Source organism: Camelus bactrianus, chromosome 12, assembly GCF_048773025.1.
Source record: "Camelus bactrianus isolate YW-2024 breed Bactrian camel chromosome 12, ASM4877302v1, whole genome shotgun sequence".
In the NCBI taxonomy this organism is placed as follows: Eukaryota; Metazoa; Chordata; class Mammalia; order Artiodactyla; family Camelidae; genus Camelus; species Camelus bactrianus.
The window spans coordinates 58,279,226-58,303,280 of NC_133550.1; the positions used below are offsets into that span (position 1 = coordinate 58,279,226).

At 46.5% G+C, this 24,055-nt stretch overlaps 1 protein-coding gene across 6 annotated transcripts in view; it reads right to left on the reverse strand.

Moving 5' to 3' along the window:
• Window positions 1–24,055, reverse strand: part of LARGE1 (LARGE xylosyl- and glucuronyltransferase 1) — a 491,734-nt gene that overhangs the window by 261,157 nt on the left and 206,522 nt on the right. For all 6 annotated transcript variants that reach the window (XM_074375446.1, XM_074375448.1, XM_074375447.1 and 3 more), the window contains one exon: window positions 3,105–3,406. In XM_074375446.1, coding sequence (XP_074231547.1) covers window positions 3,105–3,406 — 302 coding nt within the window. The remainder of the gene's footprint in view (window positions 1–3,104; window positions 3,407–24,055) is intronic.

The window sequence follows — 24,055 nt, forward strand, 5'->3', positions numbered from 1 at the left end:
GAATTCCTATATTTCTACTGTATCTCTCAAAGAACACAGGGATAAAGTGACCCCTATCATTTATTTGGCTGTGCCTTAAAGCAGTGGTTTCTAGTTTCCACTATCAGAATCATTTGGATATATATTTTTAATACTTATATTTTGGGTCCTATTTCCAGAGAGTCTCAATCAGTAGATTCTCATGAATTTGCATGTTTGGTATGCAATTCTGATCCACAACCGAGTTCAGTAACTATTCATTTGACAGAATGTTCACTGTAACCGTAATTTCTGTTCCCTCTAGTAGCAAAATGTTAACCGAGAACATGTTTTATTTGAATAAAATCTACCTTTTCCAGGCTCCCTTGCAGCTAGGTGGCAGCTAAGGGTACCAGCTAAATGAGGTTTTGCCAACGTGTTGTAAAAGGAACAGGTTGTGAAATTTCTAAGATGTGTTCTTAACGAAATCTGATATTCACCCCCCTACTTAATGCTGCTTCTTTCCTGCTAGCTGGAATATGAATGACAGGACTGAAGCTCTGATAGTCATTAAAACCATGAGATGACCTTGAACATGTCAGTCAACCATGAGATGACCTTGAACATGTCAGTCAAGCAAGCTGGGTGAAAGATAAAGGGAGCCTGCATCCCAGACATTAACACCCCTACACCAAGAGCCTCCAGACATCTTACATGTAAAGAGAAATAAGATGCAAAGCCATTGTTACTTTAGAATGTCTGATAAATCACAGTGAAATCAAATGCTAATACAACTATGTTAGTGTGAGCCCTAAGTTCTAACAGCCAATGTCGCCACTGAAATAGTTTGAGGCAGGAACTTGATTTTAATCTGTCACTTTTACAAACAAAGAAATCGACCCACAGAAAAGGGATGTAACTTGCTCAATGCCACATGGCCGTCAAGGCAGGCAGGGAGCCAGGATTAGGCTCCTGTCTCCCACTTTGACAGATAGCGGTCTTTTGCCCACACTGTTTTGTGAGGCATTCAGGGCAGAAGCCCTCTTCAGAAAGCTGAGCAGGGGAAGGAAGGCACTGGCCAGACAGGCCACAGCAGGAAGAGAAATCCTCTGTTTTCTCCCTCTGTTACACTTCTGTCCTCCCATTTTTTTTCCTTTTCCTTTTCTTTTTCTATTTTTCACCTCCTTGATCTTAGCTGTTTAAATAGGCCTGATCATAATAACGTAAACACATTCGAGGAAAAGAATTCCTCCGTCTGGGCCCGCCTACACCCTAAATTCTAACTGATGCCCTGACTATGACCCAGGAGCAGAGAGTCTGTAAGAAATCAAATAAGCCTTCACCTGGGGGAGGAAAGAAGTTTCCCCAATTTGGGCCCTCCTCGGACCAGCCTGGACCAAAGGAATTTGCTAAAGTTACTAAGTCCTCATTTTCAAAGATGTAAAACAGAGATCTTTGATAAAACTAGCAATGGTTGTGAAAAAGCACCTGAGATTGGGCCTCGCATGGAGTCAGGGCAGAACGAGGGTGCAGCATTTAACATCTCCTGAGTTTCTCGGTTTGTTTATCCTCTCCTCCTCCCTTCCTGCCTCAGAACGTAAGAACCAGAAGAAAGGGAGTGTTGTCTCTTTTTCCATCATTCCTATTTCCCAGCACGGAGACCCATAACAGAGGCTCAAAACGTATTTGCTGGATGAATGATGATAACACCGCCGCCACTTCCCAGCCCACGTCCTCTGTGCTCACCTGACCGACCAACTCAACCATGTTCTGAGCGCCTTCCTGCCCGACCACGCCTGCTTTCCATTTCTCCTGCTGCCAGGAACATTCCTCATCAAATGTCTCCCATCTGCCCTTCTGCCTCTCCACCAACCCACACTTGAACCAGGCTTGAGAGTCCAGAGGAAACCCCACTGTCCTCAGGGGCTCTCCCTGACCATTCCAGTCTCAAAGCTCCGCCCTGACTGCTAACCTTCCATAGAACTGCGTGGACACCATTCCATGAGCCCGGTATTCCCTTATGACATTACTCAGTATCACCCACGTCACTAAAAACCCCATTCACGTGAACAGTGCATTACAGTTTACAAACTGTTTTCTCTTCAGGGAGTCGGAAGTCTGACACTCTGAAAACGCAGCCAGGAAATGGAATATACAAACAGCAGGTAATCTCTGTATCTAATTAAAAATAACAAAAAATTCACCCATAATTGAAAATGTGCACTACACCAGACACTATTTGTGGCTTTATTCCGCCATCCCTTTTACTTCTCTGAAATACTCCATGAAACAGGTGTTATTTTTCTGAAACTTATCGATGACATCTGAAGTGCAGAGAGGCAAGGTAACGTGTACTCACAGCAGAAACCACCAGAGCTGGGCTATGAACTCAGGCTTGTCTGTGTCACAAGGCCTTGCTCTTAACAGGGGTGCTCTAATTCTTCTCCATTGGGACTGGAAGAAGCAAAACGTGTGTGTGTGTCTGTGTGTGTATGTTCAGTGCACACATAAGCATGGATGGATGAATAAGGGGACGTCAGGGGTGGCAGGAGTGGGTAAGTTTTCCAAACAACCAAAGAATTTCTAAAAAAGCAAGCATACTCTATTGGTGGGGAGGTGATATTAAGCTATAAAAGTTCAAACAATTGCTTTAGATGAGCAAGCCTCTGATTCCAAATTACAGAAGCTGGCACTAAAGTGAGAATGAGGCCCAGGGGAACCGCCTACCAGGGCCCCAGCGCCAGATGCACCACTCCCACCAGAGGCTATGTAACAGGGACCAGGGACCCCGCCCTCCCGCTCCCCCCCCCCCCCGCCCCCGGATGACAGCTGGGCCTCGAGATCCTGAGCATGTCAAAATGAGCCACAAAGAAACAAGCAGCAAGTTCCATCAGTTTGGAATAGCTCTGTGGTGTGGGCCTTCTTGCTCTCCCATTTCCCAGACAGGGAAACTGAGGCTCAGAGAGACAAAATGATTTGCTGGGCCAGAAGGCAAAGTCAGTGACCAAGCCAGATTCATGCCCAGATCTGAATCAAGAATGCCAGCTCCTTCCAGGCTGCTGGCCGTGCTTCCAGGGGGCATTTGCAAAGGATGGGGGTGGGAGATGGGGGCCCTGGGCCACTGGAAGGTTCCAGATGCTCTTTACCTCACACTTCTCCACGACCGGCTGCTGCCCACACTCGGAGCTGTTGCCCGCCACGATGCCGGCACGGAGGTTCTCGCTGTCCCCGGTGCCCTCTTCCATGGAGTAGGTCTTGGAGTGGTTGCCGCGCCGCGGGGCGGGGGCGCGGCCCTGGGCCAGGCTGAGCTGCCGGCGCAGCGCGCGGTTCTCCTCCTCCACCTCGCGCACGCGCACCTCCAGGCTCTCGCGCTCCCGCTGGCTGGAGGCCGTGTACCGCGGGCTGTGCGCCTGGGACTCCAGCGGGGACAGAGACACCGGCTTCCCATCTGCGGGGGCAGAGAGACCAGGGAAGAGTTAGGCCGAAGGAAAGCCCCCCAGGCCCCTCCATGGACCCCAGACATCCACGATTCCACAGCGAGGCTTCTTTCACAGTCCCATTTGGAAGGGAGAGCAGATGGAAAGGGAGTTACGAATAAACGCAGCCAGATTGAACTGGGAACAAAGTTGAGAACAGAATGACTTACTGTGGTGATTTAAAAAAAAAAACAACACAGCTAACATGCTGTTTGGAGAAGAGAATCATAATATAATTTTCCTAATTAAATGCACTGTCTTTTCCCTACTTGGCACATTTCCAGGGAAATACTCTTGTTATCAATAAAGCATGAATATAGAGGAGGAGGCGAAGAAGGATGGGAGGAAGGGGGAGAAGGAGTAGGAGAAAATGCAGGAGGGCAAAAAAGGAAGAGAAGATACAAAAAAAAAAGAAAGAAATATTAATAATGACTAAGTTTACTTAGTTCTTCCTGTGTGAACTCCTATTCATCCTTCAAAACCCAGTTTCAGAAGCATCACCTCCCAGGGGCAGCCTTACTCAATTTGCAGATAAAATACCAGCAGCACTATGACAAATATGTACCTGTCATACTGGATTTGGTAAATGGCTTTGTTAAAAAACTAGATCTTACTTATGTTTGTGGTAACATATCATTATAGCTGATAAATACTGGAAAGGTGGATGCATGTGTCCATGCAACACATAAAATAATTAAGTGCAACAAGGAAGAAGTAGGAGCAAAATCATTAAACTGAGTGCCAGAAACAGTCTATTTAACAATCCCACACAGAGAGGACAAGTGGGTCTCTCAAAGTCACACAGTCACAACACAGTGATACCAGAATTCATACTCGGGTTTCTCTGTTAGCCGAGCCTGGGTACTTTCCACTTCAATGCAGTTTCATAATAGGGTATTTATGGACTTATGGATTTAAAAATTATTAATGTAAAAACCTCATCTCCCAACGATACTTAGCTTAACCCCTTGTATACAGTAGGTGCTCAATGCATGCTTACTGCTGAGGAGCCCCAAGGACATGAGACACACCCACAACTGTCACTCTTCTGTTTCCATGCTGCACACATCCCAGGATCCAGCTACAACACAGCTGTCTCAGAGACTACCAAGCAAAAATCACTTCTCTAGAAAATTACCCTCTCAGCCGCCTACTAAAACACACACACACACATACACACACACTCCTCTTTTTCCATACTTTGAGTTTTTCTCCTTCCTGCCTAGACCCCACTGAGCTTGCAAACCATCCCAGAGAGTCTCTGTGACTCACAAAACTTGAGGATCAAAGAATGTGATGAATGACACCCCTGCGGGTTTCACCTGTGCTGTCTTACTGCGCCGGCCTCTGCCCAGGGCTTTTTGATGTGTCTCGGGGTTTTCACAAACAGGACTCCTTTTTTCCCCCCTCTTAATCACCTCAGGGTTAAACGCCTGAGCTCCTGGTCCTCTCCTATCAATGCAGCAAATATGACTCGCTGCATTCCACCGCTCAGGACCACAGATCAAAGGCCGAGGCCGAGTGTGTGGCGATGTGAAATCACAGATTGATTAAGGTTGCATTGTTACCGAGCTGGCCGAAGACAAGCTCCAACCCAGGCTTTTGAAACCTGTCTCCCCGTTTGGTAAAAACAAATCAGTTTCACTGAGAATGAAAAAGAAAAAGGCGGCAACAGCAATTGTGTTTTCTCGGCCAACATCGACCCTTCAGGCGAGGGTGAGAGAAACAAATGTCTCGCTCTGTCAGTGGGCAGGGCGGGGCAGTCACGCTTTGTGCGGTATCTGCTGTGCATCTGACGGTGCTGGGTAGTTCGGCTGATGATGTCTTGGGTTATCCCAGCACAAGCAGGCGGCAGTCGGTGTCCCCAGTACGGAAGACGAAACTGAGCCTCTCAAAGCATAAGCCACGTTCCCATCGTGATGACTGGAAACAAGGACTCCATGACTGCACATGGCCAAGCTCCTACATTTATGCACCGAGTTCGAGGGACAGGTGTTCTGGGGCCTGCGAGGTCTTCTTCCTTCTGAAAGGACCTTGGTACATTTGGGGAGGAACACAGGGAGCTTTGGAAGCCCACCAGGGTCCCGGAAACTCTGGAAAATTTACAACAAACAGGAACTCTAAATTTGGTCTTTGGAGGGATTAACTGAAATGCTTTGAACTTTTGTTTTCCCTTCTCTGAAATGGGAGCAGAAATGCTGACTTCGCAAGTCTGATGGGAGGCTTCAATAAGACACAGAAACACAAAGCCCCAGGCCCTTGGCCTCTCATTGGAAGACACTGGGTATCAGTTTATTCCTGCAACCCCATCCGAGGAGGCGGGTAGGTGATATACAAATGGACCCCGCTTCTCTAAGCTGTATGGCCAGAAGTCGAGACAGAAGGGCCCGTTGCCCTGCTGTGTTCGCAGCTCATTCTAAGTGAATTCAGCCAGACTCCCACTTGTGTTCTTGGACTTCTCAACTCTCTGGTTCCTGATCCCTTTGGTCCCGCTTCTCCTACCTCTCTGGGGGCAGGCGGGGGGAGGGTCAGGACAGCACAAAGCCTGCCCTCTTGGAAGACGTGTGCACTTCTCTGTGGCATCTTCTGAGCTCCAGTCTCTCCTAGGAGCGCTGCTCTTGTTTTGCGTCCATGTCGTCATTATAAGCCTCACCATGTGGGACTTCAGGGCCTCTGGAAACAACGCTCCCTACAGCAGGTATTTCTCAGTCAGCGGTGACGTTTCTCTCCCCCAATCCATCTTGGATAAACCTTTGGCCCAATCCACGTGCCTAGTGCCTAGCTTGCCCCACATGCCATCCATCACTTGAACACAATAAACTGGGCTATACCTGGTCATCAAGGCAGGTTTGTTGATCGCATGTTTGATGCACATCCAACTGCTCGAGAAGTTTCTACATGCCTGCTCTCAACTTCCGTACTTACCTCGTTCCACTCCTAACACTTTGGGGACTCGGATCGTTCATTTTAGGTGTCAACTTGACTGGGCCCTGGAGTGTCCAGATGAGACAGGAGGGAAGGGGCAGGGCACAGCCACTCAAGGAATGACAGCAGTTTAACACCAAAATGGTGGAAGATTCAACTCCCAGTTAGCCTTGAGGATTAAGAGGTTTGACTTCTAGTAGACCTTTAGCTTCATTATATGCTCATTGTAACAGTGTGATAAATAACATGCCCGCAGGCACCATGATAGTCCCAAGGCTAACCAAAAAAGGCCTAAGAGTGGGCGGTGGCCCAGCTCCTGGGAATCCCAGCCCCTTCCCCAGGGCAGCTGGAATGGTCCCACCTGTAGGCATATGTAGCTACTGAGCCCTTTAAAACTGGCAGCACCACGCCTGGCTGTCCTTTTTCACTCCCTCCTCTTTGGAGACAGCCCGCACTCTGTCTATGGCGTGTGTACCTACTTTTACTTTAACCTGAGCACCCAATTCCCTCACCTCTTTCCTTGCCTTTCTCTTGCCTTACACTCTATGCAGTATGTATCTCTCTAAATAAATCTACCTTTACTCAACTTGAATTCTTTCCTTCATGAAGCCAAGGACCCACACCTGGCGGGGCACGTCCCAGGGGCTCAACTGAGACCTGGGACAGGCCCTCCTCACGCCCCACTTCCGTTTTCCTGCATCACAGATGCGGGGTCGAACTCGCCCTGGGTGTTTCTGGATGAGATTAACATTTGAATCAGTAGACTGGAGTGCCTCCCTAACATGGTGGGCTTCGTCCAACCAGGCAAAGGCCTGAATAGAACAAAAAGGCCGACCCTGCCCCCACAAGTAATGGTGCGTTACTCCTACCTGACAGCCTCTGATCTGAGACATTGTTTTGTTTTCCCTGCCTTTGGACTTGAACTGAAACCCTGGCTCTTGCTGGATCTTGAGTCTGCCAGCCTTCAAGAAGAACTAGAAGAACCATCAGCTCCCCTGGGTCTCCAGCCTGCAGACTGACCCTGCAGATAGATGCAGGATTTGACCATCTGCATAACCACATGAGCCAATTATTTATAATAAATCTCTTTACACACACACACACACCCTATTGGTCTGTTTCTCTGAAGAACCCTGACTAACGAAAGCAGGGACCATCAACAGTCTGTAATCACACTGAGTACCACTGCCCGATACCCAGTCTCTGTCCTCAGGACCTGGCGCGCTGCCTGTACTTGACAAGCATCTGAAGGAGGGATGAAGGAAATAACTGGCATCTAGCATCCTCTATATTTAAAAAAAAAAAAAAGCATGAAAAAATAGATCTAGCAAAATCTTAAAATACAAGCTCAGTTGACCCTTGAACACCAGTTGGGGGGTGGTTAGGGGCACCGACCCACCCATGCTGTTGAAAGTCCAAGTATAACTTTACAATTGGCTGTGTCTGTGGTTCTGCATCTGAGGATTCGATCAGCTACACAGATAGTGCCGGGCTGCTGTATGTGTGTATTAGAAAAAAATCTGCATGTAAATGGCCCCGTGCAGTTCAAATCTGTGCTGTTCAAGGATCCACTGTACTTAAAAAGCGGCCTCATTATAATATTAATTGCAGGGAGAAGAGTGAGAGATAACCAAGAAAAGCCAACACATCAAAGAGAGTCATAAAAGCATGGGGATTTGGAATAAGAAAGAGCGGAGTTTGAATTATGGTCCTGCCACCTACTAATAATTAACCTCAGGCGGAGTGCTTGACTTCTCCATGACTCGCTGTCCCCATATGTATAATGGGGACATGGGGTGTGGGTGTGGGCACGTGGGCATGCGTGTTACCAACATCAGGCCTGATCAGAGTACATGTTCAAATTTCCCCTTTCCACCAAAGCTGGAGGCAGGACATATAAAGACAATAGTGAATAGGATCCTTCATTGCCGAACACTTTTACCTTTGATTTTCTATTACCTTCCCTTCCAGGTTTCTTTTTCTTTTTCAGATCTACACAGTCTATTTGTACACACGGTGCATCTCTCTGTCACATAAAGCCTCTATGTGTTGATCCACAGTTCAGCCCACTTTTGAGTTTAAAATGTCAAACAAGACATTATTCAAAATCTCAGTCGACAACATCTTCCTCCTCCCCCCCAGAACGTCTCAACAAACATGAATTTATCATCGGATCTGAATCTCTGAATCCACTTGAGATGAATGCTCTGAATTAAGAATCAAAACATCTAAGATGCAGAACAAAAAAGGTAAATTGAAAATCAACCTCCGTGCAGTATGGTGACAGAGATTAGGGACTTGCCATCCAAAACGTCCTAAGTGATGATCTGAATCAATTTGTGTGCCCTGAATCTCTCCGGATCTAGCTGGAGTACGGGCGTTTTGCACTGTGACATCCGCCACTGCAAATGGACAGAACTCTGGGGCTCATCAAGGGAGGCATGAGGACACCCATGTCGGAGGCTCATACTGGCTTCTGCCAGTGGCGACAGTCCTAGATCTTTCTAGTCAAAGACACCGCAATCCTGCACTCATGCCCAGATTTCAGAAGGGCTGCCCCCCCGCCGCGTATCATTCTACCGGCGAGGAAGACACTGCGTCCCTAACCTTTAAATGGCAAAACCCCCCTACGTACAATCTGTCACCAGGGCCTGCCAATTCTCCCTTCTTGATGTTTGAAGCACTTGCTTCTCATTCCATTTCAAACATTCCATCTCCAAACCAGCCTTTAAATCTTATCCTAAAACAGGGGTCGTCAAACTTTTTCTGTAAATGCTGGAGGGTAAATACGTTTTCCTCAGCAGGCCAGGTGGTCTCCGATGCCAGCGCTCAACTCTGGCGTTGCCACAGAAAAGCAACCACAGGAACACATGACACGTGAGCGTGGCTGCGTTGCCGTAAAACTTTATTTACGAAAACAAGTCTTGGGCCAGATGCGTGGCTGGTTTGTGGACCCTTGTTCTAGAACATTGGTCTCCTTGGTTTGTTTCCTCCCAGGTCCTGTGAGCCCTACTCACGGGGGCCAGGAATAATGATCTTAATGATGTTCCCACTCCCACCACATCTTGCAGTTCGACAGTGCAGCTCCATCTGCTTCGAGGTCATCTATCAAATTCAACAAACACTTGGTCAGTTTCTCTTGAGTACGTGTCCAGTATTGGAGGCTGGGTCGGCTCATTTTAATTTTTATTCAACACTTCAATGAAGTGAGTGTTCTCACTATCCCTATTTGACAAATGAAAAAAGAAGAAACAGACACATGATTTGCTCAATGTCATCCCAGCAGCCCAGGGGGAGCCTTGAACCCCGGTTCACTGGCTCCAGATCAATCACTCTATTTGCCCCAAACCACAATGCCTCCTCTTTGCCCTTCTCCAAACAGGTCCAGTCTAGTTTGCTGCTGTTGCTTCTGCTTCCTGTCCTTGTCTTCAGTCCTAGCTACCATGACAATCCCTTGGGAAACTTCAAAAAAAAAAAAAAACAAAAAACCCAGATTAATTAGCTCTGAATCTCTGGAGGTTAGAGTCTATCAGCTTTTTTTTTTTTTTATTATTGGAGGTAATGGGGACTGAACCCAGGACCTTGTGCTTGCTAAGCATGAGCTCTACCCCAGCCCTCCTGGTTATCAGCATTTTTAAAAGCAGCCACCCTCCTGTGTTCTCATGTGTAGTCGAGCTTGAGAAGCCCTGGCATTTCCCCCAGTCTTCAGGCTGAGACACCATAAGACACACTTGCCATCACACTGTTTGCTCTTTAAGGCAAATCTAAGGAACTGAACTGGCTTAGACACGCAAAGAGGTCTTAGCATTGCTGCCACACGTAGTTCCAGTCCTGCTCGGACCCAGGGCCCCAGCTTCCCTGCCTGGGTCTCTGTTGTTTCTTAGAACAGCTCCCATCCTGTCACCCAGGGCCTTCCTCACTTTCCGTAACCTAGCCCGCCTGGTTTTCTAGCTCCTCCAAGCTTGGGGCTCTTGTGTTCCTAACATCTCCCTCCTTCCAGGATGAGAGCTCTTCTCAAAGCAGGGCCCTACGACTGCGGCTGCAAGAACCTTCCAGCTTCCCTGGTCCAGGCTCCCCTCTCTTTGGCAGTTTACACATCAGAGTAAGACACGGGTCTGGGGCGGTGGCAGGGGTAGGTTCCCCAAGTTCTGGAACTGTGGAACCAGATTTGCTGTGCGGAGGGAAGCAGGGGTGATGACATGAAAAGCCAGCTCACTTGTTGTGGGGGAAACAGGGAGTGTTCTACCCCAGAGCTCCCCAAAGTGATTTTCCGGAAGTCATCTTTGGCAACCAAAGCAAACTGGAGTTCCAGCAAAGACCTTGGAGATCTTCCGGCAAAGACTGAACACAACAGTGAGCAAAGAGCTCCCCACAAGCTTCTAAAAAGAATCCACAACCACCAGGCCAGGAAAAGGAGCCTGGATTTGTTTCATCACAATCCAGTAAATTGCGATTTGCCATTTTCCCTCCGTAAAATTTCCCTCCGTAAAAAAAACCTCATCTTAATGATCTTCATTAAGTCAAGAAAATGAAGAGATTTTTAGCACCAACTGGCTGTATCCAAGGCTGGGTTTCAGCTGGATGGGAGTAAATCTATCCTAGTAAGCAACGATGTTAGTGGTTTGCCCCTTGAAATTTCAGGTTCAACGATTTCAAAGCATCAGATTTTGGGGGGACAAATATTCTAAGTTCTGAAAGTTTGAGGCATTTGGTCTTTGAACTACTGTTCTCAGAGCAGAGTATCTCTGAATCTCCCTGCTTCTAAATCCGGCTGATCTTATTTCTCTTTGATGTCCAGGAGTCCAAGAAAAAAACAGGACTTTGTTGGTAGCATTCAAATTGTCACAAACAAGGCAAAGGATAGTGCATTTAGTGCTCTATTTTTTAGAAAACTGAATGGCTTGACAGCACAGCTGAGTTCTTAGATCACCAGGTGGTTTAGCAAATAGCTACTGGAGGGCAGCATTACAGTCCATCCAAGAAAACGTGGTATTTATTCTAATCCGGAGAATCAGCCAGTGTGTGGGAGCAAAGAAACTCACATCCCAGTCACCTCTGATCACTCTCTGCCCCCACTGAGCTAATTCATTAGCTTCAGTCACTTTCTGCACAGCCTCAAAGACACCTGGCTTTACTGGTAGCATCCAATGGCTGAGTTTGGGAAAGCAGTGGTTCCCCTTCCACAGTCTCTTGAGACACTTCATACACCTGCGATCACTGGACATAGTTCCCTTTACTGGGAGAGACATCAAAACTAAAAACAAAAGGAACTTGATGATTGTATCCTTTGTAAAGTGTCAACGGGACATCCTCACCCAAGTCATCGATGTGGCCCTTGATGCAGAAATATTCTGGAATTTCTTCTTAATTTTATCTTTGGCAGCACTCAAGATAAATGACTGCATATGTCTCCACTGATCTTTTTTTTTTTTAGCAATAAATGTGTTATTTTATATGAAATATTTGTAACCCTTATAAAACCCCACTAATGTGTTCCAAGAGTGGCAATCATATATGCTGGGGAGAATCCTATTTTACAGTAAAACTTTGAGGCTTAACTTTGGGGGAGAAGGAGGGGTAGTTAAAATCTTACTCACATCAAGAAAGCTACAGGGGATAATTCTTTAGCAAGGTTTTAAAATGTTACATTCATCACACTAAGGATGTGGAAAACCATCCTTTTCTAAAAATGTGAATGCATACTGGCCAGAAACCTCCCATCGTCATTCTTGGTGGTCCTATTGATTTATCAAAAAGAACATTTTACTTAAACATTTTAATGGGGTGTGTTGACGCTAATGTCTGGTTTGGATTACAGAGGGCGGAAGATTTCAAGGACAAGCAACAGCTTCTGCAGGACTCCAGACAAGTCAGAAAAGCCCTGGCCCATCCATTCTGCTCCCTTCTTGTCCCCGGTGCTTCCAAATCATCCTGTTTCAGGGGCAGAGGGTCAGAGCGAAATTCAGATCTAGGGAAAAGAGTCAGGGACTCTTGTAAAAAAGGATCCGAAAGAACCACTGCCTTTCTTCATGAGTGCATCTTCTTTTTTTCTTTTTGTCTTAAATGGGAGTACTGGGGTTGAACCCAGGACCTCACGCATGCTCCACCACTGAGCTCTACTCCCCCATGGGTGCATCTTTAATTGGGCTGCATCAGACTCAAAAGATGCTGCTTCGCCCTCCTGGGGAGGGAGGGGGACAACCAAACAGCACACTCAGACTTGGATATTCTCCTGCCTTTGGAGGATGGAACTCTCACAAATGGCCTGGGAGTAAAAGAGGAAAACTGAGTGCAAAACCTGACTCAAAGTCAAGAGAGTGTTCTTCATGCTCCATGTCAGTGATGGTGGTCCATGTGCTCATCCGCCACTGCACCTGAGATCAGGCTCATGCCAAAAATCTGAGCAAAAGCTCCCTTCCTCTGTGCTGCAGGTAAGGGATTAATGGAGGGGAAAAAAATCTCCTCTCCCACCTCTGGTCTGGTCTGGTGTTTCCGGAGGTCTCCCGTCAGTGAGGACTGGCTTGATTTGCATCGTGTTTTCCAGGTCCTCTGCTGCACCCCCTCTCCCCTACACTGAACTGGCTTTGCAACAAAGCCACTGCCCCTCATGCAAACCTCCCGGTCCAAGCCCGACCTTCTGTGGATGTCAGGTTGTCTCCAGGATGCACTGCATCAGGAGAAGCCAGCCCTCTGACCTGTAATGTTCAGGATACAGTTAGAGCTGACGAGATACTGAAAAAAGGAGGTTGGGAGGGAGGAGTAGAAAAAGTTAGTTATCTCGGGCTCTCCACCTGCACGGGCGACAGTTAGCGATGGCTGCGGGGCCAACCACCAGCACAAGGAGCTGCGTAAGGAACATCCTTATACCTTTCAAAGAGAAAAGGAGGCAATAGTTCTTGTGCATGTGGTTGATTCCTTCAGTTCCTTCAGTAGCATCCCCTTCCTATAAACTGCCAGCCACATCGCCTAAATCAATGTTATCCTCCTTGGCTCCGCTATAAATTAAAAACAAGAGAAAACAAGCAACAGCCTGCCTGAACACCCCCAGCCTAGAAATGACTGCCCTCCTTTTCTCTCCTTTTCCACTTCTTCACAGCCTCCAGCCACCCCCTCCCCTTATCGCTTTGACTTACTGGAAGTTCTATTCCAATTGCCACAAATATCTATATGGAAACAATGTTTTAAAAAAGAAAAAAGAAAAACCCTTATCCTTTCTTCACCCGTTCCTGACAAATCTAAGCCAGCCCTTCAGAGGAAATCAGAAGTGAAGAATGAGGTTTTTATTGGGAAAGATGGGGTGGAGGGGGGAAGAGCAGATAGATAGAAGATTTTTATCAAGAGCTCAGCTTGACAGAAACAGCATTTTATCAGGATGGGCACTTGGCAAAGATAAGACATTACCAACAGCAAGATAGATGTTTGGGTAAAATATTGTGCTAATACCTTTTAAGCAAAACCTACCATCACAACTTTTGACGGATTGTTATTTCCTCCAAGTCCTACTCCAGGGATAATGGAGATTTTTCTATAAGGAGTTTCCAATCTTATCACAAAAGCAAGAAGAATAAAACCAAAGCCCCTCCGCTCAGCTCCATTGTGAGGCAAAGCCAGGATTTTTCCTTGGCAAGTCAAGAGGAAGCGAGGGCTTAGGTGCAGGGACCACTAAGAGAGGACCCAAGAGATGCCTTGATGGTGGAGATCCAGGACAAGATTCCAACTCCTGGCCCCAAAGAGAAGAGCCCCTCGCAGGACAGAGGCCCACCCGAAGCTGTACGAATGGTACTGGCCTCAGGATGGGGACGCTGGAGCGGGTCTGTCATGGGGAAACCCTTATTCAAGGCTTCCTGGACTTTCTGAAACTGTTGTACTTTCTGACGCCATCCTCTGGCCCTGAAGAGTACTTCTGAGAACCAATGGTCTTCACCATTGAGTTATTCCCAAAGCCCTTACACGAGCAAGGCCTAGGCTAAGGTCCTGGGTGGCAGGACTGGCAAGTTGCATAAGCATTAAGTGTCCGTGCTCCTCCCTTTGTGGGCCTTGACGTCTGGTGAATTACCACGGCCTCTCCAATATCCTTCTCCCATCTGCCCAGGGTGGGTGAGCCTCTCCATTCCTCTCCCTATAACCTGCTACCATGGATCCAAGGTAACGGCTCTTACTACACCTGTAGCAGCCGTTTAGGGAAATGGCTTGGCACTGGGACTTACCTTCCCTCAGCACCTGCTCGGGGCAAATGCCAAGCCAGGGAAGGCAGGGACCACATGGAGTCACTGGTTTCCTGAGCGCCTAGCACAAGGTCTATAAGCAATGGGCCTCCTTCTGTGCCACCAACTGTGGAAAGGGACAATGACGAAGGAGTTATGTGATGTCCCCCCAGCCAAAGGAGACCCCTTCCAGAAACTTCCACTCCTTCAGCCAACGGCATCACTGTTATTCCCAATGCACAGGCCAAAAAACGTACAGCTTGTTAATGAATTTCTTCCCTCAGGTCCCACATACACGGCATTAGGAAGGTACCTGAATGTTGATTTTGCCTTCAAAGTTCACTCCGAATCCGGGCAGGGGATATAGCTCAAGTGGTAGAGCACATGCTTAGCATGCACAAGGTCCTGAGTTCAATTCCCAGTACCTCCTCTAAAAATAAATATACCTAATTTACCCCCCACCCAAAAGTGCGCCTCGAATCCAAACTCTTACCACTACCCTTCCAGTCCATCATTTCCCACCTGGACTCATGCAACAGCCACCCAACCAGCCCCTCTGCTTCAGACAGTCTATTTCCATCCAGCAGCCAGATGACACTTAAAAATAGTTCTCAGACCCATCACCAACCTGCCGAGACCACCCCTCTACTGGCCTCCCAGAAAACTAAAAACAAAACCCAAACACCTTACGTGGGGTTACAAGTCCCCACAAAACATTGGCTACAGTTATTTTTCTGACCTTAGAATGTTCCCTCACTCTTTCTGCCACCACCACACAGGCCTTCCAGATGCATCCAATATACTCAGCACTGTCCCACCCTAGGGACTTGAACTTGCTGTTGGCTTTCATGCTGTTAACTGGGAAACCTGCTCTGTACCAGGCCTCAGAGAAGCATCTGTACACCAGTCTCTGAAACCCCATCCCTGCCCATCCTTCAGCCCTAGTCCTTCTCTTACTCCTCTGGTTATCCTTCTCCACTGCACTCATCACCACACTCTCCCCATGTATACATTTGTTTCCTTCTTGTTTGCCTATCTACACCCCTGGAATACAAGTTCAAGGGTGGTGAGACAGGAGGGAAAGGGGGCAGGGCACAACCACTAAAAGAATGACATAGCCATTGAAGATGTGACCTAAACTGGTTGGAACCAGCTAGTCTCAAGATGGCGGCAGATGTGACTTCCAGTGGTCTTTGAGCCTCATTATAGGCTCATTGTAATGTATCAGCATGCTAAATGATATGCCCACAGGTGCCCTGACAGTTCCAAGGCTGACCATAAAAGGCCAAAAAGCAGGTGGTGGCCCAGTCCCACAAAATCCCCACCCCTTCCACAAAATAGTTTGGACAGTCCTCCCAGTTGTTAGTATATGAAATTACCCAGTCCCTAAAAACTAACCACCTCCACACCCAGCCCACTCTCACTTCTGAGACTGACCACAGTCTGTCCATGGAATGTGCATCTATAAATAAACTTGCTTTCACTTTACTGTGGCTCGCTGTTGAATTCTCTCCTGTGCGAGACAAGACCCTACTCTCTAGTAAATGTGCAAGAGTCTTTGATGGGCATGTCTCATCCACCATTGTATCCCCAGGGCCTAGAACTGAGCACGTAATAGGCCTACAATATATGCCTTAAATGACTAAGGCAAGGAAGACAAAAATTACTCACACAGGTCAATGACACAAATTGGGTTTCAAATGAGGATGACAGGTATAGCTCCCTTACCGAACACCTACTTTGGCTTTGGCTGAGTGAGTCTCACACATTATCTAAGTCCCAATTCTCTGAGGTGGGTTTTACTGTCCCCATTTTATTTTATTTTATTGTTGATGGAGGTCCTGGGGGCTGAACCAGGACCTCATACATGCTAAGTATGCGCTCTATCAATGAGCTATACCCTCCTCCCTTATTGTCCCCATTTTAAAGTGGAAGAAACAGAGGCTCACAGAGCTTAAGGAACTTGCTAAGACATTCCGTTAAAAAAAATAAAAAAATAAAAAGGAAAAGATTGAACTGATGACCCCCTCCACCCCCACCCCCCCCAAATTCTGTTTTCATTCTACCTTCTGCTTCTAAATAGCCCTTTCCAGGAAATAAAGGTTGCATTCCCATGTGACAAACAGGGAATATCCTGCATATACCACACTTACAAGAGAGACAAGTAACAGAACAGGCTCAATCAGGATCAAGACAGTAAGGAACTTCCTGCAGAAAGATGAATACTAAGAGAATCCACATAAAACCATTTCCAACAGCCCGCTGAACTCTACGCGGGTACTGCTAGAACAGGCGAAGAGGATAAAGGAGCCCACACATCCTATCAGATGTCCCAGAGAGCAAGCACCCACGGGAGAAAGAAAAGGAGAAGAAGAGAGGGGGAAGGTTCCTGATGTCCTGATCTAGACATCCTGGGTACCCTGCCTGGGATCGGCCTGTGTCCTTTTAAAAGAATGCCATCAGGACAATCTTTTAAAAGGGACAAGGGCTTCATTTCCAGAATATACAAACAGCTCACACAACTCAGTAGCAAAAAGCCATACAACCCAATCAAAAAATGGGCAGAAGACCCAAATAAATATTTCTCCAATGAAGACATACAAATGGCCAATAGACACATGAAAAATGCTCAGTCAATATCACTAATTATCAGAGAAATGCAAATCAAAAGTACAATAAGGTATCACTTCACACCAGTCAGAATGGCCATTATTAAAAAGTCTACAAACAATAAATGCTGGAGAGGGTGTGGAGAAAAGGGAACTCTCCTACACTGTTAGTGGAAATGTAGTTTGGTTCAGCCACTATGGAAAACAGTATGGAGGTTCCTTAAACTGAAAATACTTACCCTGTGATCCAGCAATCCCACTCCTGGGCATACATCAAGAGGAAATTTTAATTCAGAAAGATACATGCACCCCAGTGTTCATAGCAGCACTATATACAATAGCCAAGCAACCTACATGTCAATCTATACATGTTTGGATAAGGTTGTGGTATATTTATACAATGAAATACTACTCAGCCATGAAAAAGAATGAAATAATTCCATTTGCAGCAACATGGATGGACCTGGAGATCATCAAACTAAGTGAAGTAACCCGGAAAGAGAAAGAAAAATACCATATGATAACACTTACATGTGGACTCTTAAAAAAAAAGCGGGGGGCACAATTGAACTTAATTACAGAAAAGACAGACTCACAGACATAGAAAACAAACTTATGGTTGCCATGGGGGCAAAAGGGGTAAGAAGGGATAAAACGGGAGTTAGGGGTTTGCAGGTACTAACTACTATACATAAAACAGATAAACAACAAGGCCCTACTGTACAGCATAGGGAACCATATTCAATACCTTGTCATGGCCGATAATGAAAAAGAACATGAAAAGGTGTATGTATATATGTGTGTGTGTGTGTGTGTGTGTGTGTAAATGAATCACTATGCTGTACACCAGAAATTAACACAACATTGTAAATTGACTATCCTTCAACTTTAAAAAAAAAAAAAAGCCCTAGGTGGCCTGAGCAGGAGAGCCACTGCAGGGAGAACACGAGCCATCATTTCTGGACCCATAAGCAATCTCATGGCTGCAAACAGAGATGGATCTATTCTCCCTTCTGCAGCTCATAAAACAGAGAGGAGGTGGGGGCAGAGGAAAGATGCACACGTGCTGCTTAAAGAGGTCAAAAAGACTCAGCCGCCAGACCCCAGCCAGACAGGAGAAGGGAAGAATGGGGGGAATCAGAACGCTTTGTCTGCAATCACCAGAGTATTCAGAGGCTGGTTGGAAGCAACAGAACTCAGGGGCCCTGGAAATGGTTAACTCCTAGCTTCTCTCCTGATGAGTAGCTCCAGCTGCTCATCAATAGAATCTCCAGCTGATAATTATTAAGTGAAACTTGGGGTTTGCATTTGCATATGTAAAGCACACTTCCCTCAGAAGCCACAATAGGAGGAAGAAGCGCTTCCTGATTGTGCGCGCAGGGGCGGTTTGGGTGGGCGGGGCTCCCCGGGCCGCTTCGCTTGTGCCTCTCCGTGCTCATCAAGCCGGATATTCAGCAGAAATAAACCCCACGTCCCCAAATACGCCACTTGTCAAAATCCGCAGCTCAAATAAGAGACCTCTCTTCCCATATCTCACAAGGATGTAGTCCGCCACCCGATGTGTCCCTGAGGAATGCCATTCTTCAGCCTGGCACACGCGGGCACACCGGGGTTATTTTACCCGCTGATGGAGCGGTTATTGGTTTCCCCAAAAAGAAGGCTTCCAGCCTCCCCGCCTATTTGACACTTTTCAATCTTGGCACCTGTCGATTAAGAAGCTTCAGCCCCAAAGAAGCAAGAAGGAAATGCACACAGCATCCAATTCCAAGTATCTGATGGCTTCTTCTGTTAGGAGAGTTATCTTGGCTTGTGAGGAGGAAAGAAGTTACTGAGCTTGTCTCTCCTCCCACTGGAAAGGATGCCACACAGGGAAAAACCTCCGCACCCAGGAGTAGAGCAAGGACACTGGCCTCAGCACAGCTTGAAAAACCAGGGATTTCAAAAGACCAGTGTCACCTGTAGGCGCTAACGGTGTGACGGTGATAAGGAGGCTGCCAGGTCTAAATTTACAGGGTGTCTAAAGTTATACCCATGACATCCTCAAGACAGAAACAGACAACAGGATGAAACAACACCCTTGGTTAAGTTCGTGATCCTCTTGGCACCTCAGTGCCCTCATCTGTAAAATGGGAGTAAAGCTTCTGCAAGGACCCTCTTACACGGCACCCTCATGGTATATACAGACTGTCAACAGTTTATTTTCATTTATAACCTGTAAGCATGCCTTCATTTGACAACCTTTTGACATGGGGTCAAGGTCTCTTCTGTAAGGACACGCCCAGTGGGTGAAATTCCACATGGCCTTTCTTGCTGAAACCACAAACTTCCAAATGCTTTCAGCTTGACTATCTCTAAAGTGTAGGGGAAAACGTAAAAGGTATTTGTGAAGGAATCTGACTACAGAATTCCTGTCACATTTTTATCTTTTCCTCCATTTTTCAGTTGCCTTGCTTACATTGAATTCAACAGCTACACCACTGCGTGTTTTTATAGAAGTGCTTCTTCCTGCAGTATTTTACTGTGTTCTGTAATTATTCAATTGTATTATCTAATTATATGGTAAAGGGATGCTGTAAGAGACTTGATGGTCTATTAAAACGACTTTTGCAAAGAACACAATTCAACGGGTGGACCCAGCAGTGCCAAAAGGTGCCAGAAAGTAGGCCAATGGCAGGAGACTCCACATGCAGAGCCAGTGACCAGGGCTGTGACAGAGGCAATGGGGGAAATGCTTGGTTACTGGATGTGTTCTTAAGGGGAAGTGAGTTAGGAAGTCTTCTGCTGAGCATCTACCTCGTGGTGCTGCTGGGAAGATACATAAGATAACACACAAGAGGCTTCCCATGCTAGGTATGAAATAAAGGCTTGGTAAAAATTCTTATTAGGGATTTATTTGATTACATCAGGCAAGTTACTCTCGACCATGGATGCTGGCTTTGAAATAACCTTCCATGTGTTTCTGATAAAAATAATACTCTTTTCCATTGGTGGGACACCATGAGACCAGTCTGGAGCATCTCTGGATATGCCAGCCCATTGGTCTCTCCCGTGACGTGATGTAGGTAGAACAGGGATAACCGTGCCCTCCTCTCCACGAGGCAAGTGAGACCCAGAGGCCCACAGGCACTTGCCTAACGACTCCGGGCATGTTGGTAGCAGGACCGGAAGGAAAGCGGAATTCTCCTTGTGCTATTTCACATTTCCTGAAGTTGCTTCTAGTGTTCATTTGGTGGCTTCTTACCACCTTCATAACTTTAGAAGGAGTACCAGAATTTAATGACATGAAAAGGCATGGAGAAACAGGTCTTCCCTTGCACCAGGGGAGCCACCACAGATGAGGACACAGGGGTTCCCAGCTGTGCTGACCTTGGGCAAGTCATTTAACCCCTCCAAGCCTCCATTAACAGGGAGCAAACCTTTCTGTCTACCTTAAAGGGCCATTTTGAAAATGCATTTTAAAAAAGCCTCTGGGGTGGGCTGAGGTGGGGCAGGAAATCTTACGGGACTAGGACAAGTGAAGATATGCAGGACTTAGTCAGTATTACTATTACTATTATCAGCCAACGTTCATGCACTATGTAATTTAATTTACTAGTAAAAACAGGCATCTGTGCAGATAATAGCATTATCATCCTCATATTATGAAGATCAGGTAAAACTCAAGAAAAACAATGTTCACGGAGCTCTGAAAACCCATCTGAGTGATTTTAGCCTGGTGGGGGACATTCATCATGTCATCACAAGGCTCCTGATGTTCTGTTCATTCCAGGACAGCGTGCAGGCTCCTGAATGACCACCGTCTGCTAGGTGAGGCTGAGAGTGACCTCTCCCACCTGTTCTGGTGTAAAACACAAGTTCTGCTCCCTAGGAAAGGGGCAGTGCCCCAGGCCCCAAGTCTCCACCCCCTTGAGATTAAATGACTGCAGCACGACTGTATTCCCCATCATGCTACGGGATGTCGGGAGTCCAGGCCATCAGGCAACTTAATATATTTCCCTCTAAAGAGGACAGGAACAAACCATTGGAAGCAAGTTACAGATATAATTATTGAGCCAAAGAGATGTGTATATAGGTCAGTGTCTCACAACATGACTAAATGCAAAAGAATCCAAATGACCTCCACTGTTACTTGCATTCTAATTCAGGCAGCCTCTGTGCTTGTACCCAGGGAGGTCTGCAGTAGGAGCCGGAGAGCACGGGGAGCAAAAGATCCGGCAAGTCCTTAAGGTCGAGGCTTTCTTCTTTTAAGACATTCTTATAGAAATGAAGAGTCCTGTACTTGTCAACCTGCCTGGAACTGTTACTCAATTTCCTCCACTCTTCAAGCTTCTTCTGAACCAGATCCAACAGGTGTTTCACTCATTCATTCATTCACTCACTCATTTACTTACTCATTCATTCATTCCATTTGCACATTTATCCAGCATCTTTGATACTACAGCATGACTATACAGTCCATTTCCCTCAAAGAACTTAAAGCCCATTGGGAGGAAAAAGAAGTAAAGACAAAATTACAGTGCAAAGAGATAAAGCAGTAGAATCCAGGACAGCGTATGCTAGCAAAGCAGGTAGACGCACCTCCTAGCTCAGTCTTAAAGGCTCAGGGAACCTTCGAGGAGTCGTCATATCCACGCTGAGAGCGGAAGAATGAGCACCGAGCAGCTGGATTTTGAGAGGGGAAGTGTTCCAGCAGAGGAAACAGCATATGCAGGGGCTCAGAGCCATGGTTCCCAAACTGTGTGCCCAGGCGCCCCAGTAAACCCACAGGGGCGCCACCATTTAAAAAGTTCCAGAGAAGCCCAGCCGTTCTCAGTATCTGCTGGGCACTGTCTCCACGACCAGCTCAATGCCTTTTGTATTTTTTTCCTTTTTTTTGCAAAGCTGAGTTTTCAGAATTTTCTATGACTAAAGGCAGCAACAGTGTGATCATCAAGTTGTAACAGGTGCCCCGTCTGATTCCAAGGCTTGAGGAGTCGTGTATCCCAGCAGGTAAACACATCCCGTAAGTAAAGAGTTGTGGCTATTTAAGAGGGAAATAAAAACATGTTTGCCTTCAGTTGCTGTGTGTTCTTTTCTCATGCAGTTACAAAACAGTTAGGATGTAAACACTTAATACGCGTAATAGTGAGGTCTTTCATTTGGCCTGTGGGCAGAGTGAAAAGTTGCCAGGACACCAAGGGCCCCAAGGAATGGGAAAGTGTGCAAAGCTGTGGTTCAGAGACCAGAGGCACAATACTTACAGCAGACATAAAGTCCCATCATACGACTAAGTCACTGACAGCAAAGTGAGGACCGGCGATAGAAGATGCCAGAAAGGCAGGTGGGTCAGATCCTAGAGGGCCCCGTAAGCACATGAATGAACTTGGCCTTCATACTGAGTCCCCTGGGGGATACAAAAGAATTTTAAAGTTCCCCGTTGCACAAACTCCATTTCCACCTGAATTTTACTGAACTTTCCCCCAGTTCTCAGAATGGCTGCATCTCCCACTCATCATGTGGATGCCTCATGGTTGACCGAGTCCAGCTGAGGAGTGGGGATGGAGGTCTGGTGAGAACCAGATCCGTTCTGATGAAAACCATTATGCGGTTTTTGCAGGATGGCTGGCAACTTCACCTAACCTACTGAACCCAAGTAAAAACAGAGTGTCGAGTGCAGAATGCTTTACAAACCAAATTTATCATCATCTAGCGTTTATGTGTGTGTGCCTCATATTCTAAAAGTAGTCGACCTACAGTGAATTTAAGTCCTGCCTTGACCCCTCCAGTGGCGGGCTGTTAACATCTCCTTTCTTCACTTGGTATCATTGCCAAACCTCATGCTCAGTTATTCCTTTAATCCCTAAAACAACTGCTGGATACAAAGAGAAAGAGCTCTATGGTGAACTGCTTAACTTCAAGCAGCGTTTGATACGTTTGGGACACTGAAACAACGCGAGTTGCCCTAATTTCCTATACGCATTATCTCAATTAATCCTCCCAACCCACTTCTGAAGTAGATACTCTGTCTGATTTAGAGGACAGTACACTGAAGCTAAGACAAGTTAAAGCAATTGGGCCAAGGTCGTTCAGCTGCCAAGTGAAAGACCCTGAGGTTTGGATAAAGATCTGTCTCCAACACCCATGATACTTTCACCAAATTATGTCTCTTGTGAAGCCTGGAGTTTCTGGGTTTTTTAAAAATACTTATTTAAATTCTTATTCCAAAAGACAGTTCTGTTTTTATGCATTGCAGACACCAGCAGCCTAAGTTGTAGGTGACATTTTGGTAACAAAGGATTTTTTTTTTTCTTTTTTTGGCACAAAACATGAAAAAGTGGCTCATGCGGATTCCGGGCTCAGTCTACTTGCTGGGAGACTTGAGTCACTGCTCTGAGGTTCCCCCAAAAGAAGCCAGATCCCAGAGATGAGACCAGAGGAGCATGAGCCAGTAAGTTACAGCTGGGAGAATACTCTGAGCGATGTCACTTGCCACACGCGGTTCTCTGCACGTGAGAGCATGTCCAGCGGGCTCAGCCTACCCATCATGCAGTTACAGAGCCAAAGGGAAGGGAAAAAAAAGAAAACCAGCTAGCTAAAAATGGTTTATAAAGACAATGAAGGAACTGAGAACGGCATTAAAATGTACTAGACAAGTAACTGAAAAGTCAAAATACATGATCAAAGACCAACAGAACTAGAAAATAAAATTAAAAAGCTGAAGTCGGGGGGAGGGTATAGCTCAAGTGGCAGAGCGCATGCTTAGCGTGCACGAGGTCCTGGGTTCGAACCTTGGTACCGCCACTGAATGAATGAATGAATGAATGAATAAACCTGATTACCTCCCTTTCCCCCCTCTCCCCCCAAAATGCTAAAGTCTATAATACAACATGAAGAGTAGAAGGAT